Consider the following 20,045-nt stretch of genomic DNA (forward strand, 5'->3'; position numbering starts at 1 on the left):
TTTGGGCTTGCACATTAATGTTCAGTGAATATCATGCGCATTCCGAGGTTGATTATTTTGAACGCCCATTTTCCATGACAGTGGGACGCGCGTTCTCCGAGACCAGTTTTCACCTGCTGTCTTGCTCGAGCATTACATCATCATTTCATCATCACCGGCGAAACAATGGCAATGGGGGAAACATGCGCAATCATCTCAAATAAATAACTAATAAGCACGGGAGTACAATAGGCAATTACGGCAGGTAACATTATGAAACGTAGCCTCAACATAATACACAGGCGGACAGAGTTGAAGCGAGGTAGCTCATTAGCTGCTTTAAGGGCAAAACGATAGACAGACAAGAATGGCCCCAAATCTTGGGCAATTAAAAAAAAAATCTAAAGGAATCCAGCGGGTCAAGAGGATAAATGAGTGGATGTCTATTTTTTTTGTACACAAACGTTCACAAGCCTTTATCCTCTTTATCCCAACGACCAAAATTGGTGTCGTACCGATGAGCTCGCAGAGGAGCTGAGTTGTTCTTATGAATCCCACTGGAGTTCGAGTCATAGTCACTTCCAAAGGGACAGGCTGGGACCCCCAACCTTCATCGTGGGCTTGTCAAAAACACAATACATTCTGCTTTGTTCCATGTTGTCTTCTTTGCCCGCATCTCTGATTGATTTCTTGTCATTTTGCTGGGTTGTTATGGGGCGAATGGCTCCCTCCAGCCACCCGCGTGTTGTCCACATGTGCCTCATCGTCCCGCCAATTTGTTGATTAAAGTTCCGTGCTTTCGTCAGATCATTTGTGTTACCGAGTCAAGTTTCTAGTTTGAGACTTTCACATTCGTACCTTTTTACTAACATTTAAGTAACGAGTTCCGTTTTTAACGCAAGTATGTTTACTTCTACCAAAGTACATCCGGCGCGAGTACTTCCGCCATCATCTCGGACTGCCGAACTCAATCGAGCACAATGTGAGCAGTGTGTCCGCGGATCAGCGTGCATCGGCACGGGTCATTTGACTGACGACGTGCTAAAAGACTTCACTGTTCTTTCTAGTGTGCATTGTAAACATCTTCATTCACGAGAAGGCTTACGTGGTTGTGAGGGGGGGGGGGGGGGTAGAGGCGGGCCTGGGACTGGTTTACACTCTTACGGGGCTTTTGATGGCTCGTCATGCGCGTGACGCAGCACAATGGCAGGACGGCGGCCTGACGCCTTCCGCTCACAGGCCGTCGCGCTAGGCCATCAGGGTCCAAACTGCGGTCCTGGAGGGCCGCCGTCCTGCATGCTTCCCAAGTCTCCCTGTTGCAACACACCTGCTTCAAATGAACACGTTCAATGTCAGGTTTGCGCAGAGCTTGCTATTGACATTGCTATTGACGATGGACTGGACGTTATTATTTCGAGTTGTGTTCATTTTATTGTCAAATAGCCCATTAGCATGTCGATGAATGACACGGTTCGACGCTTGCGGCGCAAGCGCATGTACATGCCGTGGACCCTTTTTGACCGAGGGAAATGTTTTCTCCTTCCATTTAAACTTGATAAAAATGTGTTTTATCAAAATAAATACAAATTGAGATTAGAGGAAACATTGTGGGGGGGCTTACGTAAAAAAAAAAAAAAAAAGGACACTTTCATGACATTTAGTTGAGAAAAATTGGACTTGCTCACTTTTCTGCATGCGATTGTCCCGTTCACGCTCGCTTCCCCCATCCTCACGTGTTCGGGAAGGAACATCTCGCATGTAATTACACGTAGCTATGTTTAAAACGCGATGACGTAGGCGCGTGTTTTTGAGGCTTTTGATTTCCATCAACGCGGGTCGCCACCGCAGAACTCCCGGGATGAGACTTGGTTGTTGGACCCTCATTGTTGTGACATTTTTGGGACAATTGTATGCTTTGTGGGAACGGTTTGGGGAATTTCCCTTTTCTGGTCCCACCGCACAAAACCCAAAGTGCTTTCAGGGACACGCCCAGATCTTGTCCAAAGTCTTCCTCCAAGAGTGCTATCTGTTCCTCCGCTCTCATCCCCTCGAGGTGTTTTCGACCTTTTTGCGGATGGCGTCAATTGCGAGGACAAGCGAGCGGCCGTTTGGTCGTGAGAAGCCGGCTTGCGGACGCCGTCATCTCGGGGCGCCTTCTTCGAGCAAAGCTGGAAACAAAAAAGCAGGAAAAGAGAGAAATGAAACACGAGGAACAACACTTGTAACACACGATCCCTCAATGTGCCAAAACGGAGGCCAAGAGAGTCGAGTCAATCTGTAGTTTTTTTTTTTTTAAATGCGTCACGTTGTCAGGATCAGCCGGTGCGTCCTCTTGATGTGCTGCAGGTCGGCGGCAGCGAGGATTACCAACAACATCTCCATTGCTTATTAAATTGTGATGCACTGTAATCTTCTCTAAATCTGCATCTATTTTTAATGCGCACTCCACTGGCTGCTGCGCACTGCGAATGGATTTGCGGAGTTATTCAATACGGGATTGTCGTCCAACCCTCCGAGTACAAATGCGGTGGCAATCGAACAAGCGCCCCAAGAAATGGTCAGAATGACGCTTAAAACGGACCGCTTCAAACCAAAACGGCTGGCTTGCCGTGTCTGTTCAAGCGTGGCTTCTTGAGACTTTTTGTTTGTTTTTTGTGGGTCGAGTCACGACAGATACATTTTATGGTACTAAGTGCAAGCGGCCTTGGGGGAATACATTCAAAAACCAATAATCATCCCCCCCCCCCCCCCCAAAATAAAAAAAATCATGGCCCATTTATGCTTGATTTGGTGTTTTATGGCCAGTCCTCAAGGTTCAAAATGTAAAACTCTGTTATTGTCCACCATCTCTACAGTGTATGGTGCAACTCTGACAGCAAAATTGGACAAACTCTCTCATGGTCGACGAAGCGGCGGAAACGTCCGTGCCCCTGAAATGGCCACTTCAAAACAAAACGGCAGACTTTCTGTGTCTTTGGAGGCATGGTTTCATAGGATGTTTTTGTGGGTCTACTCATGACAGACATGTCTACCAAATCTCATGTTGCCACGTGAAACCGGCTTTGGGGACTGAATTAAAAAATGTATTTGTCCGTGAAAAGTTTGTCTTTGAAGGACCCCCGAAAGTGGCCAAAATGACTCGGAAGTAAAATGGCCGACGCCAACCAAAACAACGGACTTTTGATGTCTCTTTGGAAATAACTACTTGAAACTTCTGATGGGTCTATTCAAGATCGCTAAGGCCACTAAATTCCACGTTGCGAGGTGAAGGCGGATTTGGCGGCTGGATTTTCAAATCAGGAATTGGGGTGATGTCATGAGAGTAAATGCTGCCACCGAGTTCAGCATTTTAGGCTGCAACAATGTCAAAAAAAAGGCCGCCGATTCCTGGAGTACCGTAACAAATGAGAGGATGAGCGGCGCTCGTGGAGGGATTAGTACGTTGCCCCCCCCCCACCCCCACCCCTCCAAAAAAGGCCAATGGGTAAAATATTACGTTTGACAGCCAGCAGGCTGTTGCCATGACAACAAGCCACCGACGTGACGGCGAAGGGTTGGCTCTCGTCCAGCAGCACCGCCTTCGGTATCCCCGAGTCCTCCTCTTTCCTCCCCAGGCGCCCGCGGGCGCCCTTTCCCCACGTGTACACCTCGCCATCTGCCCACAGGGAAGAAGAGAGGAGTGGAGGTCGCCGCAAAACACACGCGTGCACAACTTGATCACTTGCTTTGCCCCGTTGCATGTGGACCGGCATTTAGATCCCCACAAAAAAAAATTGTAATTCCATTTAAAAATCACGGGAGTGTGCTTTTTGAGTCCCCAGAGAGTAGCCTGGGGGTGTGCGCCGCCCCCCCCCCCCAACACACACACACAGATGTCGCTGGGTGTCTCCTGGAGGGGCGACACAATGGCTCCATCTGCCAACAAAAGTGTCCCTCGATGAGCAGAAGCTGCAGGCGGGCAGGTCGGCCGCAGCTGCCTTTCACACCGGGGGAGCCAATCACTGGCACAATGTGACATTTCACCATTTGTCCTCCCCCAGCAAAGCATCCGCGCACATACACACGCTGAAGCATGTCAACATACACGCGCATTTGCGACACGTCACTTTTCACCCCCCGCAAAAAAATGTCGCGTTTCCTGTATTGCGAACCGTTCTCAGTCAAGTGGACCCCCTAGTTGCAGCCCTGCATTCAAGCAAACCACTGTCTTTGTCGCGGCCGGATGACTGCAAGGCACTTTACTTGGGAGTCAGGCAATCCTCCATTCGGCGTCTCCAGTTGGTCCAGAATGCCGCTGCTCGCCCCTCGACTAGTTCAGTACTCGTAAGAGGGAGCGCAGACAGTCACTCCTACTCGGGCATCCCTTCACTGGCTCATGTTCGAGATTTTATTTGCTTTCCAATCTTGAAATGGGCTCGCTGCCCCGGTGCCTCAGGTGGGCGGAGCGGACACTTTGAGAGGTACCGAGAAGTAAGCGGAGGTATTTTCCGCTGCCCGTCCGTCTCTTTGGAATGAACGTTGGGTAAGGCCCCCCCTTTGCCGCCCATCTTTCAAACTCAACCTTTTGACGCCGCATGAGACTTGATTTTTAGTTGGACTGCTTCGGTGCGTTCTCCTGTCCTCGTTATTCATTTCTCGTTTTGTTGTCTGAATTACTTTTGCTCCTCGGACAGCACTTTGTCGACAGCGCTCGAGAAATACGCTTGAGTCGTCGTGTCCAGTCGAGACGGTTGCTCGCGACGCCCGCCGCCTGCTACGACGGGAATCGACCCGACTACGAGAAACAATGTACAAATTTGAGAACGCCTCAGTAATCCAGCGCCGGCCAAAGAAACGTGAGAAGGCGGCGGCCCCGCTCTCCGGTGAGGAATTGCTCGCCGGCGTGAACTCACCGGACCCGATGGCCAGCGTGAAAGCGTCTCCGCAGGCCGCCGCGGTGATGGCCTGCAGGCCGGGCACTGGGTAAGGAACGCGGCTGCCCCGTCGGGAAGCGCAGCCCATCTGCCCGTGTTGGTTGCTGCCAAAGGTGATACAGTGGCCGCTCTCTGGAAGGGGGGGGGGAACCAACGTTTGCCTTTTGAGTTGCGCAAGAGGGACGGACGGGGGGGTTAGATTTGACCTGTCACGGCGACAGAGTGGGCCGTGCCGATGTCAACGCAGACAATGGTCTCCTTGTTGAGCGGCGCCGATTGGACGGGCGCAAACGAGTGGACCTCCTCCACTTGATTGGAGACACTCGGCTCCTCGTCCGATGTGATCTTATCCAGACCCAGCTTGTTGAACCTACGGTAAGTCAATCAAAACAGCGTGATCCCGCGGCCGCGGCGAGCGAGCGAAAAGCGCAAACGTCCTCGATGTTTCGGCGACGCCAGAGTCACGACCTGTTGCTGCCACACGCCGCGATGGCGTTCCCGGCGCCCATGATCATGGAGCAGTCGACGCCGCACAGGACCCTCTGGGCCTCCAGCTGGCCGGGCAAAGGCACCTGCTGCGGACGGTTGCGGGTGTCCTGGGTGCCCAGACCCAGGCGACCTGGCGGGCAGAAGAGACGGCGCGGTCATCGAAGAATCCCGGGGGCCCGGCTCCTCGCTCAAACGGTTACCGTTGTCGCCTCGGCCCCAGGCGAACACCTCTCGTTCGTTGGTCATGGCCAGAATGTGGGAAGCGCCGCAGGACACCTGCACCAGCTCGTAGCCCAGGAGAGCCTCCACGATTTTGGGCTAGAGTGCAAGGAGGGGGGGGGGGGAGGGGGGGGCAGAGGGCTTCATGCTCGGGAGACGCAGGCCTGGCCAAATCCAGGTGCCGGCCTCGCAACCGACCGCTTCGTCATCTCGTCACCCCTGCGCCCGCGCGGCGACACGCGTGGCGACACACGTGGCTGCGTATTGTATTTGAACGGCGTCAACGGGACGACACACGTGCCGACACACGTGGCTGCGTATTGTATTTGAACGGCGTCAACGGGAGGCGACTCGTAACTCGACCCGGACAGAAACCGCAACCCGACGAACCGCGTGACGCCGCAGAGCCACGTCAGCCTCCGTGTGGACGGCGAGTACCTGTGTGACGTCGTTGAAGTTCCCGTGGCCCAAGCAGCCGTTGCTCCCGCTTCCAAAGGTCATGACGATGCCCCTGTCTGCAAAACGACTTTGTTAGCCAACGCCGGACTCGGGCTTTCTTGACTTTGTGGGTTAAAGGCGGCCATCGTGCCGAATCACAATCATATCGGGCGAGGCGCACGCGCAGCGCGTTAGTGTGCGCTCGCGGGTGGCTGCCAGCACCTCCCAATAGAGTAACGCGTGCACGTTTCACGTTCTCACTTTGACACGCACGTCCTAATGCATCCCGGCTGCGGCCGGGATCCCTCACCCGTCATGCAGGCGGTGAAGAGATCTCCGCAGGAAACGGACTTGATGGTGACTCCGGACTGACCCTCCAGGAAGCGTGAGATGAACTGCGGCTGCATCTGCTCCACCGCTCCGGGCAGACTGAGCTCGGCGGACCCCACCGACGGCGCCTGCGGCCGACACGAGCCGAAGCTTCACACCTCGTGGGGAAATGAGCGGATACGTGCGGCGGGTGCCTCAAAATGGGATCTGTCGGCGCGGGTGGGCCGCCAAGAAGGTCGCGCCGCCACGCCCGCCCCCGTTTTTGTGTTGTGAAATACTAAAAACATCAAGAGACGGCGGTGGGATGTCCGTTAGCTTGACGGCTAACCCGCAGCAGCTAATCGCGGCCTTACGGGACATGATGTTCGGTAAGCGGGCTTGGACCGAGTCCCGCAATTTCTTTTTCAACCTGAATCCGGACGACACGCCGCACCGGTCGTTGCGCGCTGGTCGCTGGGTAAGCGTGGCCCGGTGTCTTTTGTTTGGCGCGACGGCGTCTCTTTGTCTTCACGCACCTCCCAAGCGATGAGGCGGCCTGACTTGGTGACGCCCATCTTCTGCGTGCGTCCCAGCGACACCTGCAGCACCTCGGTGTTGAGCATGGGCAGACGCAGCGGGGCCAGGATGCCGCTGCCCCACGTGTACACCGACGACAGCCGGAGGGAATGCAACTTGCCCGCGCCGCAGCCATCTGTTCGCACCGACAAACGGGAAGCTCGTGGATAGTCGTGCTTCGGCCTAAGTCGCTTCACCTCTTCGTGAAACGACCCTGGGGGATTTGCTGAAAAACGAACTCGTTTGTCCAAAAGAAAAAAAAAAAAAAAAAAAAGTGTTTGGTTTGCTACCTCTGGATCTGCCGCTTGGCACTCTCCCTCCGGCTCTGCCCCGTGGCCCGGTCTGAACGTTGGACAGCGGTTTCTCAATCCTGGACACGAGACATTTGAACCAAGAGTGACATTGGTGGTAGCTTTTGGAATTACATCATGAGAGTCTTGTCCCCCAGATCTCACCGTGCTTCAAGAAAGAGGAATCCCCCCCCCCCCCTCCCAAAGTCGGTCACCTGCGCATCTTGACGTTGCCGACGTCCGTGCAAAGATTGAGCAGCGGGCGTATGCAGATGGGCAGCGCCATGATTTCGTTGAGTTGAGGCCGCTTGGAGGGATCCAGGTTGAGCATGTTGAGGACCAGCTGGCGCAGTTCTGGACTGTAGCGGTCCGAGATGGGGGCGAAAGTGCCGCTCATGATCTTCAGCACCAGGGCGGGGAGATTCTGAAGAAAAAAAAAAAAAAGAAAGAAAGAAATCACAAATCGGGTGTCTGTCGGGCTCGAGGGAGGTCTTCAAGAGGGTGCCTTTTGAAATCGGGCGAGGCTTTCTTACCGCGGCCTCAAAGGCTCTCTTGAGGCTCGCCAGCTCGTAGAGCACGCAGCCGAGAGCCCAGATGTCGCTCTTCTGGTTGTACGGCTTTCCCTCGCAAAGCTCCGGGGAGATGTAACAGGGCGTCCCCACCACCTGCGGAGGAAAACGACACGAGAAAAGCTTTGAACTGCAATTTGGCCTTCTTCTCCCTTTTTGTGGTACCGACTAACATGTTTTCAGGTTTGAAAACGCTATATTAAAAAAAGATAGCCATCTTTTTGGAGGAAAACATTTTATTCAAGAAAAAAAACGTCCTTATTTTTATAACAACTTGTTCTCAAAGGAAACGGAACTCACGGTGTACGCTTTGCTTTTGCTGACGAGGATTTTGGAGATGCCAAAATCGCCGATCTTGACGATCATCTGGTGCTTGTCCAGCAGAATATTCTGCGTCTTGAGGTCCCTGTGCAGGATGAGCTTGTTGTGCACGTGGTAGAGGGCCAGCAGGATCTGCACAAAGAAGTGAAGGATGGTGTCCTCGTCCAGCAGCGAGTTGCAGCGCTTCTGGATGTAGTCGGCCAGGGTGCCACCTGCACGTCAACATTCATATGGGGAGGAATGCTGAGCAAATATCAAGCCCATCAGCCGACCGGCTTGGGGATCTGATTCTAAGGACATTTCGCCAAGCGCTTATAGTGTCATCGGACCCCAAAGGGTGTCTTTTCAGCCGCGGCTTCATGTGACTTTTTTGCAGATCGGCGCACGGCGCGCATGTCCCCCAAAGTTTCACGTGGGCTGGACGTGGCTTACCGGGTGCATACTCCATGGCAATCATGAGCGCCTTGTCTTCCAGGAAGTTCTCGTAGTACTCAATGATGTTGGGGTGGTTGAGCAGCTTCAGCACCTGACACTCGTTCTGAGCGGCCAGGCGCTCGTCGCGGGACATCTGCTCCACCGGGATCTCCTTCAGGATGACCAAAGCGCCGTCGCTGCGCCGCCGACACAGGTGGACGATCCTGAAGGACGGTTGGGCTCGATTAACGAGACTTTGGAGCGGAGAGACCAAATGTGTCCAAAATACAGCCCGGGGGCCGTTTGGGGGCTCTGGATGTTTTCAAGAAGGAAAAATAAGCTCAAAGAAAATGTGTTACATCGTTTCAAATTTTTGAATTGTCAAATTCAGTACTTGTATATAACATGTTGCATTCTTTTTTTATTCAAGAAATATGAAAAATAGGCGTTTTATTCAACGCATAAAAAAGTCAGCGGATGACTTTTTTTAACGTGAAAATATTGAATTAGTTCCAAGACATCGCAGTGATATTCATCATTTTTGCTTTGTCGTTGCAAATACCAAAATAGGCTGTAACCGTTTTTGGGGGTGACGGAATCGAGTTGCCCACCGCTTTTTTCTTTTTTTAAATCGCGTGCCTAAGTCAGATTTGTCTTAATCATTTGTCACGCTAAAATGTAAAACACAGAACAATGTAACGTGAACATTTTAACATGTGGAAACGTGAAATTTGACCTCGTTGTAACGTGATAGCGATTTTTTCCCCGTGTACAAATGCTTCCATCGTTTGGGTCACCCTCGTATGTGACACGCCATCGTGTGAAACAAAGTTGCAAGAACGGATGAACTAAATGATCAACATGACGTTAAAAATCGATTAGCAGTATTGTCGGTGCGTTTATTTGGATGCCTTACATTGTTGCCAACTTTACCAAGTTTTTCTCTTGACTGAAAACACAAGTGAGAAAGTACGGTGGGGGGAGGGACGTTTAAAAAAGTCGGGAAAAAAAGCTCAGTGCTTCCCTCCCTTTGAATATGTTTATTGGCCATTCGTCTCCATTGTCCGCAAATCAAGTTACAGTAGCTAGTTAGCCGAGCATTCTGGACTCACTTGGCGACTTTTTACACCGAAAACGTGAGCCTACGTTCTTTCTCTGAATACTCCTGAAAAGTATGTGGGCGCAGAAAAGCGGTGAATAGTCGAGCTGAACGCCGTTTGGTTTACCCGAATGCTCCTCTTCCGACAACTTTGATTTTCTCGTATTTCTCCATCAGGGCCGCTGAGATGGAACACTTCCGCCGTCTCCCTGGGCAACCCAAGTTTTGGCTACGGAAGCCATCGAGGAACAAAACAGACTAAAGGCAAAAAAATAAGAGTTACCGTCGAACCTCGGTTCAACGTACCCCGTTTGCAACGGTTTCGCCATATAAAGTTCACATCTCAAAGTCCCGATTTCACGTCGTTCATTATCCATCGGCCGATGTTGCTTACAACCAACACCTTGATGACGTGAAGATGATTATACCGACCGGATTATTCCCACAAATGGTAAGAAGGCCTTCGTGACAACGATCCGTGGGGGGATAACTTCCGCCGCGACCTTGCTTATGAACAAAATGTACATCGCGGTAAGGAGGTTTGAGTGTAGCTTCCGGAGTCATCTGCATTCTGAACTGTTTATGCTCATCGTTAATCTGTCATTCGGACTATTTTGACACAGAATACACAGAAATGAAACCTTGGACCGAGGGAAACGTGCTTTTTTTGAGCATAGAATCACTGCATATCAACTGACCCTTTCCCATCTTTTGTGTGCTTATTTTAGCAAGACAATGCCAAAGCACTTTCTTTGCGCGTTACAAAAGTGTGGCTTCCTAGCATGCCTGCAGTCCAGACTCGTCTGCCACTAAAAATGTGCGGTGCATAATAAAGCGTAAATGATGACAACGGAGACCGTTGAACAGCCGAAGCCGTGCATCAAACGAGCACGGGAACTTCACGAATTCCGGTAAGCGAGGTGAAAAGGAGCTAGCGTGCTGGATAATAAACGCTTTGTGCCGTGACAAGGAAAGGCCTGTGTAGCGACACGACGATGATCATCCATCTCAAAGTGCATAATGACGCGCAGACCGTCGTCGCGGCAGCAGGAATGAAGTCAGCCGAGCGTGTCTTTCTCACGAATATCACATTGGGAGAAAAAGCACCTTGAGGAAGTTTGCGACATGCCCGCCGCTCCTTGGACTGGCTCGGCGACATATTCGAGTGCGTGAGGCGAGAGTCCGTGTCGGGGAATGCGCTGCGCTGAAACTCAGACAGGATGTTTTTAGAGGATTATGAGAAGATCACGTGCGTTACTTCCATCAGAACAAATACCGAGGCTCAGCTCTTCACCTTTCACACGAGGGCAAGGCACAATCCCACGGCACAGATTATTAGGCAAACCCGTTGTCCAGTGGCGGAGCTAGAAGGTCATGGGAAGGGAGTGGGGCGCAAAACAAAAACTTGGAAACACGTTATCAACAATCGACATCCATTTTTATATTGAACAAAATTTGCACAGGTCCGAGCGCGCACACTTTCACGGCCGCCGATGGCATCAAAATGCAGGCTTGAAAGTCTATTAGCCTAAATCGGGCATGTCCAGCTCGGGTCTTGGAGGGCCACTGTCCTGTCCTGCCTGTTTTCCATCTCTCCGGGCTGCAACACACCTGATTCAGATGATCGGCTCATCAGCCAGCGCTGAAGCAGCATTAGAACAATTCTGATTATTTGAATCAGGTGCGTCGCTCCCGGGAAAGCCGGAAAACAGGCAGGACAGCGGCCCGCGAGGACCGACTTTGGACACTCCTGCCCTAAAACGAACCTCGCTTCAAACCCTAAAACGGGATGTAAAACCTGATTTGAAGCCGTTTCCCAAGCTTGGAATCCTAATTTGATGTGTTGAAACCCTAACCTGGGCTCGCCACCCGACAGTGAAACCCTAAGGCAGGCCGTAGAAGTCCTAACCCAGCCTTGAAACCGAAACCGAAAACCCTAATGCAGTCTCAAACCCTCATTCCAAAGCCTTAACCAGTGTTAGAAACTCAAAGTGAACTCGGACGGCACCGATGGAACAAAAAAGGACTTCCTCCACTTTCCGTGCGCCACCCAGCGGTCGAACCGGGAACTGCACGGCAGTGAGCCCGCCACCGAGCATTCTCAGCGCGGGCCTCTGCCGACATCCAGCGGATCCTTTCATTAGTCCGACCGAATAACTCACATCAGGTACCCGTCTCTCTTTTTCTTTTTCTTCATTGGAGCAAGTCGGCACGTGCGCATTTTTTTTTTTGCTGCTCACTGCAAACACATTCATGACAAGGTTGTGATGATTTGAGCTGTGCCGCGTCACTTGGCGTCACTCGCGATGGAGAGCCAAGTCTTTCTGTTCGGCCTGCGACTTCAAGTTTGACCGGAACCGTTTGAAGGAAGTATTCTTTTCCTTCCTTGCCTTTCTTCCGTCCACTTCGGCCCCTTGCGAACGTTCTCGCGTCTTCCGATGGGTGCGGCGCGCGCACGCACGTGACGAGACGCTCCTCCAACACCGCCCCCACCCCTCACCCCCTCCCCTCACTCGGAGCGACAACGCCGAGCGCAACAGGCGAGCGGACCTTGGGCTTCCGACGGCATCACCGAAACGTTTCCCGGCCTTTTCCTCTTCTTCTCGGACTTTGCGTGCAAGCGACACGATCGAAAGCGCGCGCGAGTCCCGAACGGTCTCCACTCGGACGCATCCGGGCTTCCGGGCCGAGGACGTAGCAGGTAGGAGCCGGGATGGAGGCCCTGGTCGCGGCGCTCAAGAGGCACCCGGGACCCTCGGTGGTGCTCTTCGCCGTCCTCTTCAGGGTGGTCCACGGGCTTCTGGGGAAGGTGACCCCGCCCAAGGTGGTGGTCGGCGACCAGTTCCAAGCCTGGAAGTGGAGGAACCTCTCCTTGTCCATGGTGCACTCCACCCTCACCGGGACGTGGGCTGTCTCCAGGTAGGAGGACTTGCGCACATACTCGGAACTTCCAGTCCGGTCCCAAATTTCGGGTCCAAGGGACCGGATTGGCCATCCGCCGTACGGGGCAGATGCCCGGTGGGCCAGCCACCCCCATTTTACCCCCAGAGGAAGCGGCCCACAATTCAGAGGGAGCGGTGACCGCGAGGCGCTTCTCCTCACGAGGGTCGCGGGGCACGCCGGAGCCCATCCCGGCCGACGTCAGGCAGCATGACGAGTATTGGCGCTCGCGGTCTCACCTCGGGACAATTCGGAGCGTTCGATTAAGCTGCCGGGCATGTTTTGGGAACGCGGGAGGAAACCCGGGCGGGCACGGGGGAGAACGGGGCAAACGCCGCGCGGGAAGGCCAGAGTCGGAATCGAACCCTGCACCTCTGCGCTGCGAGGCGCACGTGCTAACCCGTTTCACGCAAATAACATGGCTCGGAAGTAATTCTTTATCAAAACATCCGCACTCTGTTTCATTTCATGAAGTTCGACGCGCACCTCACCAGAATTCGGCTCAACACCTTGACAATCTCGGCAGGAACAAAGTGAAAAACCAGCTTTGGAAGGGTGATGATTCAAGAGCCTTTTGGAGGGTTTTTTTTGCATCATTGTTCTCTGATATGATTGGATCAAAGGGCTTATTAATCGCGGCGCGCAAAACGGTGTTAGTGGCCGTCAGCTAGCAAAGCAACGGCAAATCAAACGGCCTTATCTTGGAGATGAAGCGCAGCAAGACATTTTGCTTTGCACTCAGACTCGCCTCTGCTTCTTTTCTGAGCGTTTCACGGAAGCCTGACTGCGGATGTTACGACACGCCGTGATTTCTCACTTAATAGCATCGCTAGGCGGGTTTGATTGATCTCCTTTTTGTAACCGGTCCAGCCCTGGTGGGTTACTCCTTCGTCGACATCATCGCCAAGGACCCACTCTCTATACTTGACTACGTTTTTGTTTTTGGTGGCGATGTATTTCCCGACGACTTCTTCCTTTTACTGGCCACGGTCGAAAACAACGGATATCAGTACTCTCTACTTGGGACTTCGAAGGTGGCTAAAGTAGCGGGTTCTCAAGGGGAACTTTTCGAAGCGTCACCATTGAATGTGATCAATTTCTCGCTCGCCGATCAAAGAGCGCGCAGGATTCAAACGATCAATTCAAACTCCGCAAATAGCATATGGAAAAAAAAAAACCCGAGCTATCAAAGTGTGCCAAGGTACACGCGCCCTTGCTTGATAAGCAAGCGGCCGACCTTGGGACCCCGCGCGTATGACCAAATCGTCGCCGTATATGGTCCGCTCAAAAGCCGTCCGGGTGAATGCCGGAGCCCGGCCGGCCGACGCCGTGTCAAAGGTCAGTCGTGACGACGGCACGGCAACGGGGAAGGCAAGATTGTCGGGTGGCCTAAGTCGGCGCGGCGCGCGGATGACGACGACGCCGGCGGGACGGGAGGAGAGCCATACGGTTTGGATTGTCCGGTTCATTTTTTTGGGAGGCTGCGCTTCAGAGCGGCTCAATCCCAGCTCCACATTCCGACACTCTTGCTTGTACGTTTCTTTTGTGCTTTCGGATTTGATTGTGGCTTTTCCCGCGCGTTATTCCCACAAGCAATAATAATCAAAGTTGAATGAGGCCGTGGGTGGGGAATAGCTTGCTTCTCCAAGTCTGATTCGAGCAAGCGGAGGGTTAAAAGTCCACATGGCCCTCGTCGAAAGGAAATTCTCTCCCAAAGTACAGAAAGATGAAAAAAGTCACAAAGTATTTCCACGCCGTTCTGGTGTGTGTGTGCACGTGCGCGCGTGTGTCAAAGTGGGCATGTTTGGACGAGTGTACAAGCCACAGCGGGGGAAAAAAAAAAAAAAAAAGCTCATTGCGATCTGCCAGCCGAGCTACAAGTCGGACTGGTATTGGTTGAACGTTGACTGGACAAACCTGCTGCGGCCGCACCTGAGCAGCTTTTGGTGACTCATTCAAGTCGCGTTCCGCAGGAAAGGTACAGTCGCTTTTGTTTTCCACGCTCAAAGTATTTCGAGAACACGCCCCTTTTTTTTTTTTTTTTGCCGCTTGAAATATTTCATGGAGCACATGTTCTTGACAATTTCATTGCATGTGTTCCCCCCCCCCCCCAATCTTGCAAATGCCTTTTTTTCCCCTTTACAGATAGACACACTTAAAATCGGGATGCTTTCCTTGAAGCGTTACTTTTTCCTGGGAAGGGAAAAAAAAAGCATGTTACCCTGAAAAACCTTTTGTCGTTGTTGTTGTTTTGATATAATTCTCTTAAAACGACCGCTCATATGTCCAACCGTTTTCATCCTCACAGTGCGTTGCTGTGGCCCGAGACGCTGAGCGACCTCCACTTTGACCACACGCCGCTCTCCTACCTGCTTGTATGCATTTCCACCGGTCAGTGAACCACCCATTGTCGGGCGCCGGCGAACAAAAGCCTGTTTTCTCAAATGAGCGGGGCGGCAGAACGATCATTTCGCCGCGGAATCTGCTTGCTGCCTCACCGCATCTTGCGCGTCGGCAACCAAGACGCAGATATCGCTGGAGCTTCGGCCCCCTGACAACACTCGCTTGTGTTGTTGTTTAACACGCACGCACGCATGCACACAATGCACACAGAGAACCACAGCGTGCCAGTCATTCCGTGGCACAAAAGGGCTCCGAGTCAGTGGGATCGCTGCAGCCGAACCAAAGCGACATGCAGAGACAGACAAAATGACTAAATGAAAAAGGCCACGACGAGCCGCCGCTCGCCACTTGGCCGCAAAAGCAAGCGACGCGTACGACAATATTAACAATGCCGGGTCCAAAGACTGCATTTAACTTGAGATGTTTCTTTTTTTTATGCATTCATGTTAAGTCGAGAAAGATTCTTCAAGGGAGTCTCCTTTTTTTTTTTTCTCAATGAAACTTAAACGTAACCGTTAAAAATGCACCTCCAAGCGAGTTTTGGCAAAACCAGTTGCCGTTTTGACGTTAAGCGTGGTTGTCGGCATGATCCGGATGTAACTAGAAAGTCATGTTGTCATCTAACTTGGCTACAGAGGCCAATGAAATTGGGACGTTGTGCTCAACAGAATAAACGGAGAGGACGGCGATTTGCAAGTCAGGTTCAGCCTGTCTTGCCATGAATATGCGACAGTGCGACGGGACTCAAAGCGGAAAGTTGTCGAATGCCGATCGAACGCCCGTTTGGAGCATCCCGCTAACCGGGAACGGGCGCGTGCCAGGATCGGCTGGAAAAAAGAATGGCGCGCCCATTCGCTAGCCGAGAGGGGCCGAGGTTCGCCTCTTGGTGAGGAAATAGTCCAACGCTTTAGGGGGCAATGTTCTTCGATGCGCGGTTGCACTTTCGGTCCGCGATATCATCGAAAGGTTCCGCCGATCTGGACAAATCACCGCGTGGAAGCAGCAAGGCCCCGAACCAACATTGACCACCCGGTGACCTCGCACCCCTCATGCGGGCGCCGGCGCATCAAAGACCGACATCGATGCGTCAAGGATATCGCCGCAAAAATTGTCATGGCGAAATGAAGACCTATTAAAAGCAAAACAAAACGGAGCCAAAGTTGCGGTTCTTACGCCAATCGCAAACGAAATAGATCTCAGAAGCGTGCCCTGTGGCTGATCTTTTTTCAATGTCGTCCCTTGTCAGGATACTTTGTTCACGACACGGCTGATATCATCGGGACGGGAAACGGAAGACGATCCTGGGAATTCCTCCTCCACCATGCGCTTGTAAGGAAACCAAATCAGAAAGTCGATGTTTGTCACATCTGCCTGAAGTGGCCTACAAAAAAAAGATCTATCTAGCTCAGGGGTGGGCAAACTTTTTGGCTCGGGGGCCGCATTGACTTTTAAAATTTGACAGAAGGGCCATACATAAAAAAAAAAAACTGCATTTGTCCATATCAAACATCAACAGAACAAAAGCATGAAAGTACTGTATTAATATACTTTTTTGACAAAAGTGTTGTTGATGACCTATTTTAGCCTGTGCATTGCTGTAGATGGGTTGCGATCAAACCAGTAGAAGTAGAGCGATACAGAGGTACTAGATGGTCGAAAAGATTCCCCCACCCCTCCCTGCAACTTCAAGTCAATGCGCCACCTGGCGGTGAAATGCCTGTCATTACAAGTCCAATTGAAATGAATGCAATCATTCACATCGAACCTTAATTGTGGACGACCCTTCGGCGGGCCGGATTAAAAAGACCAACGGGCCGGATTCGGGCCGTAGTTTGCCCACCTCTGATCTAGCTGTTTGTTTCGCTATGTAACTAGCGGTCTCGTTAACTGGCCGTTGTCGCAAGAAATCAGTTCCGCTGTACATAAACCTTTTTGATTCTATAAGTGATCAATAAATTGTCACTAATTACAAAAAAAAAATCGGAATACATATACGATATATTTTGAAACCTCACCCTTGATCAGTGGTGGGCAAACTACGGCCCGTTGGTCTTTTTAATCCGGCCTGCCGAGAATGGTTTGATTGTTATCATGTTAAAAACTTTCCGCAAACTGGACCGCTAATAAGAGTCGGAGAGCAGTCAAATGTGTAGAGCGTGAACAACGGGGGGCTCAGTACACATCCTTGAGGAGAACCGGTGCCGAGTGTGACGATGGAGGAGAATGTTACATTATTACTGGCATACAAAGACATTGTGCTATCTTCTTTATTTTCTATTTCTAAACTTTTGGCCCGGCCCTCCACAATATTTTCTGCTTCTCATTTGGCCCCCCCGGGAAAATAATTGCCCACCCCTGCCCTTGATGAACCTTTGTCCCCCCTTGAGCCCAAAAGGTGATCCCATGCGCGTTTCTCCACCGTCTGTCTGTCTGTCTGTCAGGTACTCTCGTGCTTCCTGTACACGCTCTACACGCAGCTGTACGTGGCCGGCGCGGTGATGGTCCTGTTGGTGGAGGTGAACAGCGTGACGCTTCACCTGCGGCTGCTTCTCAAGATGGCGGGGGCCACCTCGTCGGCCGCCTACCGCCTCAACAAGGTGCTGAACATTTGCACCTTCGTGGCCGTGCGCCTGGCCACGCAGTTCTACATCACCTGGTACATCGGCGCAAACTACTCCGGTCTGGACCACGCCGCCTTCTTCATGGCCTGCGTGATGGCCATGAACATCATCATGCTGGTCTACTTGTACCGCCTCGTCCGCTCCGACTTCTTGCCGCGTGCCGGCGGACCGCACGCGGACCGCAACGGGACGCGCAACTCCAAGAAATTCGTCACCGATTGAGAGGCGAGGAAGCGCCTCATCGTCGCGGGTTTCGGTCCTTGTTTTGCTCGACCGGACCCCGTGCCCCTCAAAGAAGAAACCGTCAGAGATGCGTAGTGGAAAGTCCGAATTCGCCCATTCATCGTTTCCCCTCACTATGCTTGGATTGATCGATACTTTATGTCCTTTGGATAACACACGAAGCCTCAAAAGATGACCTTTCATCGTTTTGGTTTTTTTTTTTTCTCTATTGAGGACCGTGGCAGCACAGTGGGGTAGGGGTTAACAACACGTCTGCCCTGCAGTTAAGGGGTTCTGGGTTTGAATCTGTGCATCATTAACAGAAGAGCACAGTTGCCCATCAGTCATATTTGAACTTTTCGGGAGGGGTGGGGCAGAGAAAAAATTAAAAAAACATCTTGCCTCCCATGACACTCTGAGGATTACCAGGATCTGGATGGCAAGTGATTTATTTAATTCTTCTTTTTTCAAAGCAGGTTGAAGGAGGAGTTTACGGGTATGGCCCGCAAGCTAAATGTTTTGGGTCTGAATTCCTGTTGAGCCTCAAGTGCAAACTATGATGTGCACGAAAGGCATGAAGTGTATTTTCCCCTATGAAGGCGGCACTTCAGCACAAACCCACCCAAAACCCGCTTGTCTATTTGGTGTCACGAATCAGTGAGCGACGGACCCAATGTCAAACAAACGTGCACACGTGCACATTCAAGTTTAAGCGCATTTCACACGTTCAAATCGTTCCATAACTCAAACGCTAGCCAAATATTCACTTTTGTATCATTTTAGATCATTTCATGTGTAGCCGTTGCAAAGACTGGACAGGACCCAAAATAATTTTTAGGTGGGCTTTATTCCCGACTGAACAATGAAAAATTGTTCAGCATTAAGATGAAAGACTGAGATGTTAACTGAATTTTAAAAGGGATCTAAGAGATCAAAGAAAATTATCTAACAGATTAAGGAAAATTTCACCATAATAAACAACAGCAGTGGCTTGCTTGATAAGGAAAGAGAAATAAAAAGACATTATTTCCAAGCCCCAACAATCCATGAAACTTAAAAGTGCAATCGTTACAATCCAATGTGATGAGAGGACACACTTACTCGACACTTTCCGGCATGTTGGGTGTATACAAAACACGTGGAAAAACACAAATGATCTCCCCTCTAAAGAACAGATACACAGTTCATATCATTTCACAGTCAAAAAAACATATTTACATCTTGTAACATTGAGAAAACACTGACGCTATACAGCTGTTCACACGACTCACTAGCGGCAGATTTCAAACTCCAAACCACGATATTTTGCTCTACAAATACCATTCAAAGAATTAATCACCCGTCCAAATATAACACCTAACAAGCTTCATGGTAAAATAGCGACCAATGACCTGAATATCGCCAGGGTTACGACGACGATCACGGGTGTATCGAGTTGGGACGAGCAGTGGGCACAGTTCAACGACTACCCTCCTTCACGTGCATGTCACCCTTACTTCGCTTCCTGGTCTGATTCCCACACGCTCTATATGTTCCCGCGTGTTTTCATCGAGCGTGGCTCTTAAAGTGACAGTGCTACATTTGTTAAACAAGGCAGCCTTCACTACAAAAGTCTAAGTAGGGTTCACCTGGTTACACATGTAAGAAGATAACGAGCGTGAAGTCCAGAAATGAGGAAGTAACAACAGCTGATCTGTTCTGCAATGCCACGATGCCCCCGGTGCCTTTTGAAAACAACTCCTGTAATACGCATCGTTTTTGTCCGAAAAAGAAAAAAAAAAGACATTTTAATCTTTAATCCTCCAACACTTGACTGTGACACTATCGTGTGTTTTTATGAAGTGGCGACAGGTACGTGTTTTGAGTCTACGAGTGAGATTGCACATTAAACGGGTTTAAAAGGTCTGACTGTGTTTCTGGTGCTCGTATTTACGTCGAACGCACGGGAGAGAATCATTATGAGTTTTGACTGCAACATCAATAGCACGATTTACGTGTACTTACGCCTTTCTCGCAAGCAAACTAATTTACATATTTCGAGAGTTTCTACTATGAAGTAAATAAAAGAATGACTGAAATTATGGTTGACCGATGCGCGGTAGCCATGAGCATCGCCGATTGTCGCATTGTAGTACAAAAGTATTCGAGATCGAGTAAAAGTAACCTGGACTCACCCCCAGTCACCCATTTTAAATATGCGTATAATTATATTTTGTATTTATATTTATTGATTTTTGTCTTCT

At 50.9% G+C, this 20,045-nt stretch overlaps 2 protein-coding genes across 8 annotated transcripts; one reads left to right on the plus strand and one right to left on the minus strand.

Moving 5' to 3' along the window:
* Nucleotides 1-291: 291 nt before the first annotated feature.
* Nucleotides 292-12,058, minus strand: nek8 (NIMA-related kinase 8). Of its 7 annotated transcripts, none has more exons than XM_086125976.1 (17): nucleotides 10,911-12,058; nucleotides 10,724-10,820; nucleotides 9,744-9,874; nucleotides 8,536-8,741; nucleotides 8,083-8,315; nucleotides 7,747-7,878; nucleotides 7,429-7,637; nucleotides 7,214-7,293; nucleotides 6,884-7,059; nucleotides 6,349-6,496; nucleotides 6,039-6,115; nucleotides 5,582-5,699; nucleotides 5,361-5,511; nucleotides 5,099-5,262; nucleotides 4,872-5,024; nucleotides 3,476-3,634; nucleotides 292-2,147 (listed from the first exon to the last, which is right to left on the minus strand). In XM_086125976.1, exons 3-17 carry the CDS (start codon nucleotides 9,788-9,790, stop codon nucleotides 2,119-2,121), a joined length of 2,082 nt encoding a protein of 693 aa, XP_085982102.1. In that variant the 5' UTR covers nucleotides 9,791-9,874; nucleotides 10,724-10,820; nucleotides 10,911-12,058; the 3' UTR covers nucleotides 292-2,118. The 7 variants fall into 7 exon arrangements, with proteins under 7 accessions (XP_085982102.1, XP_085982100.1, XP_085982097.1 ...); XM_086125974.1 differs by having other exon boundaries at nucleotides 6,884-7,149; XM_086125975.1 differs by lacking the exons at nucleotides 292-2,147; nucleotides 3,476-3,634 and adding an exon at nucleotides 4,484-4,753 and having other exon boundaries at nucleotides 6,884-7,149.
* Nucleotides 12,059-12,140: 82 nt separating this feature from the next.
* Nucleotides 12,141-19,707, plus strand: tlcd1 (TLC domain containing 1). The gene is made up of 4 exons (XM_086125978.1): nucleotides 12,141-12,535; nucleotides 14,865-14,947; nucleotides 16,206-16,288; nucleotides 17,401-19,707. Exons 1-4 carry the CDS (start codon nucleotides 12,330-12,332, stop codon nucleotides 17,800-17,802), a joined length of 774 nt encoding a protein of 257 aa, XP_085982104.1. The 5' UTR covers nucleotides 12,141-12,329; the 3' UTR covers nucleotides 17,803-19,707.
* The last annotated feature ends 338 nt before the right edge of the window (nucleotides 19,708-20,045 follow it).

The sequence above is a fragment of the Hippocampus guttulatus genome, chromosome 12 (assembly GCF_054856545.1).
Source record: "Hippocampus guttulatus isolate MCC_2025c chromosome 12, RoL_Hgut_1.0, whole genome shotgun sequence".
NCBI classification, from domain to species: domain Eukaryota; kingdom Metazoa; phylum Chordata; class Actinopteri; order Syngnathiformes; family Syngnathidae; genus Hippocampus; species Hippocampus guttulatus.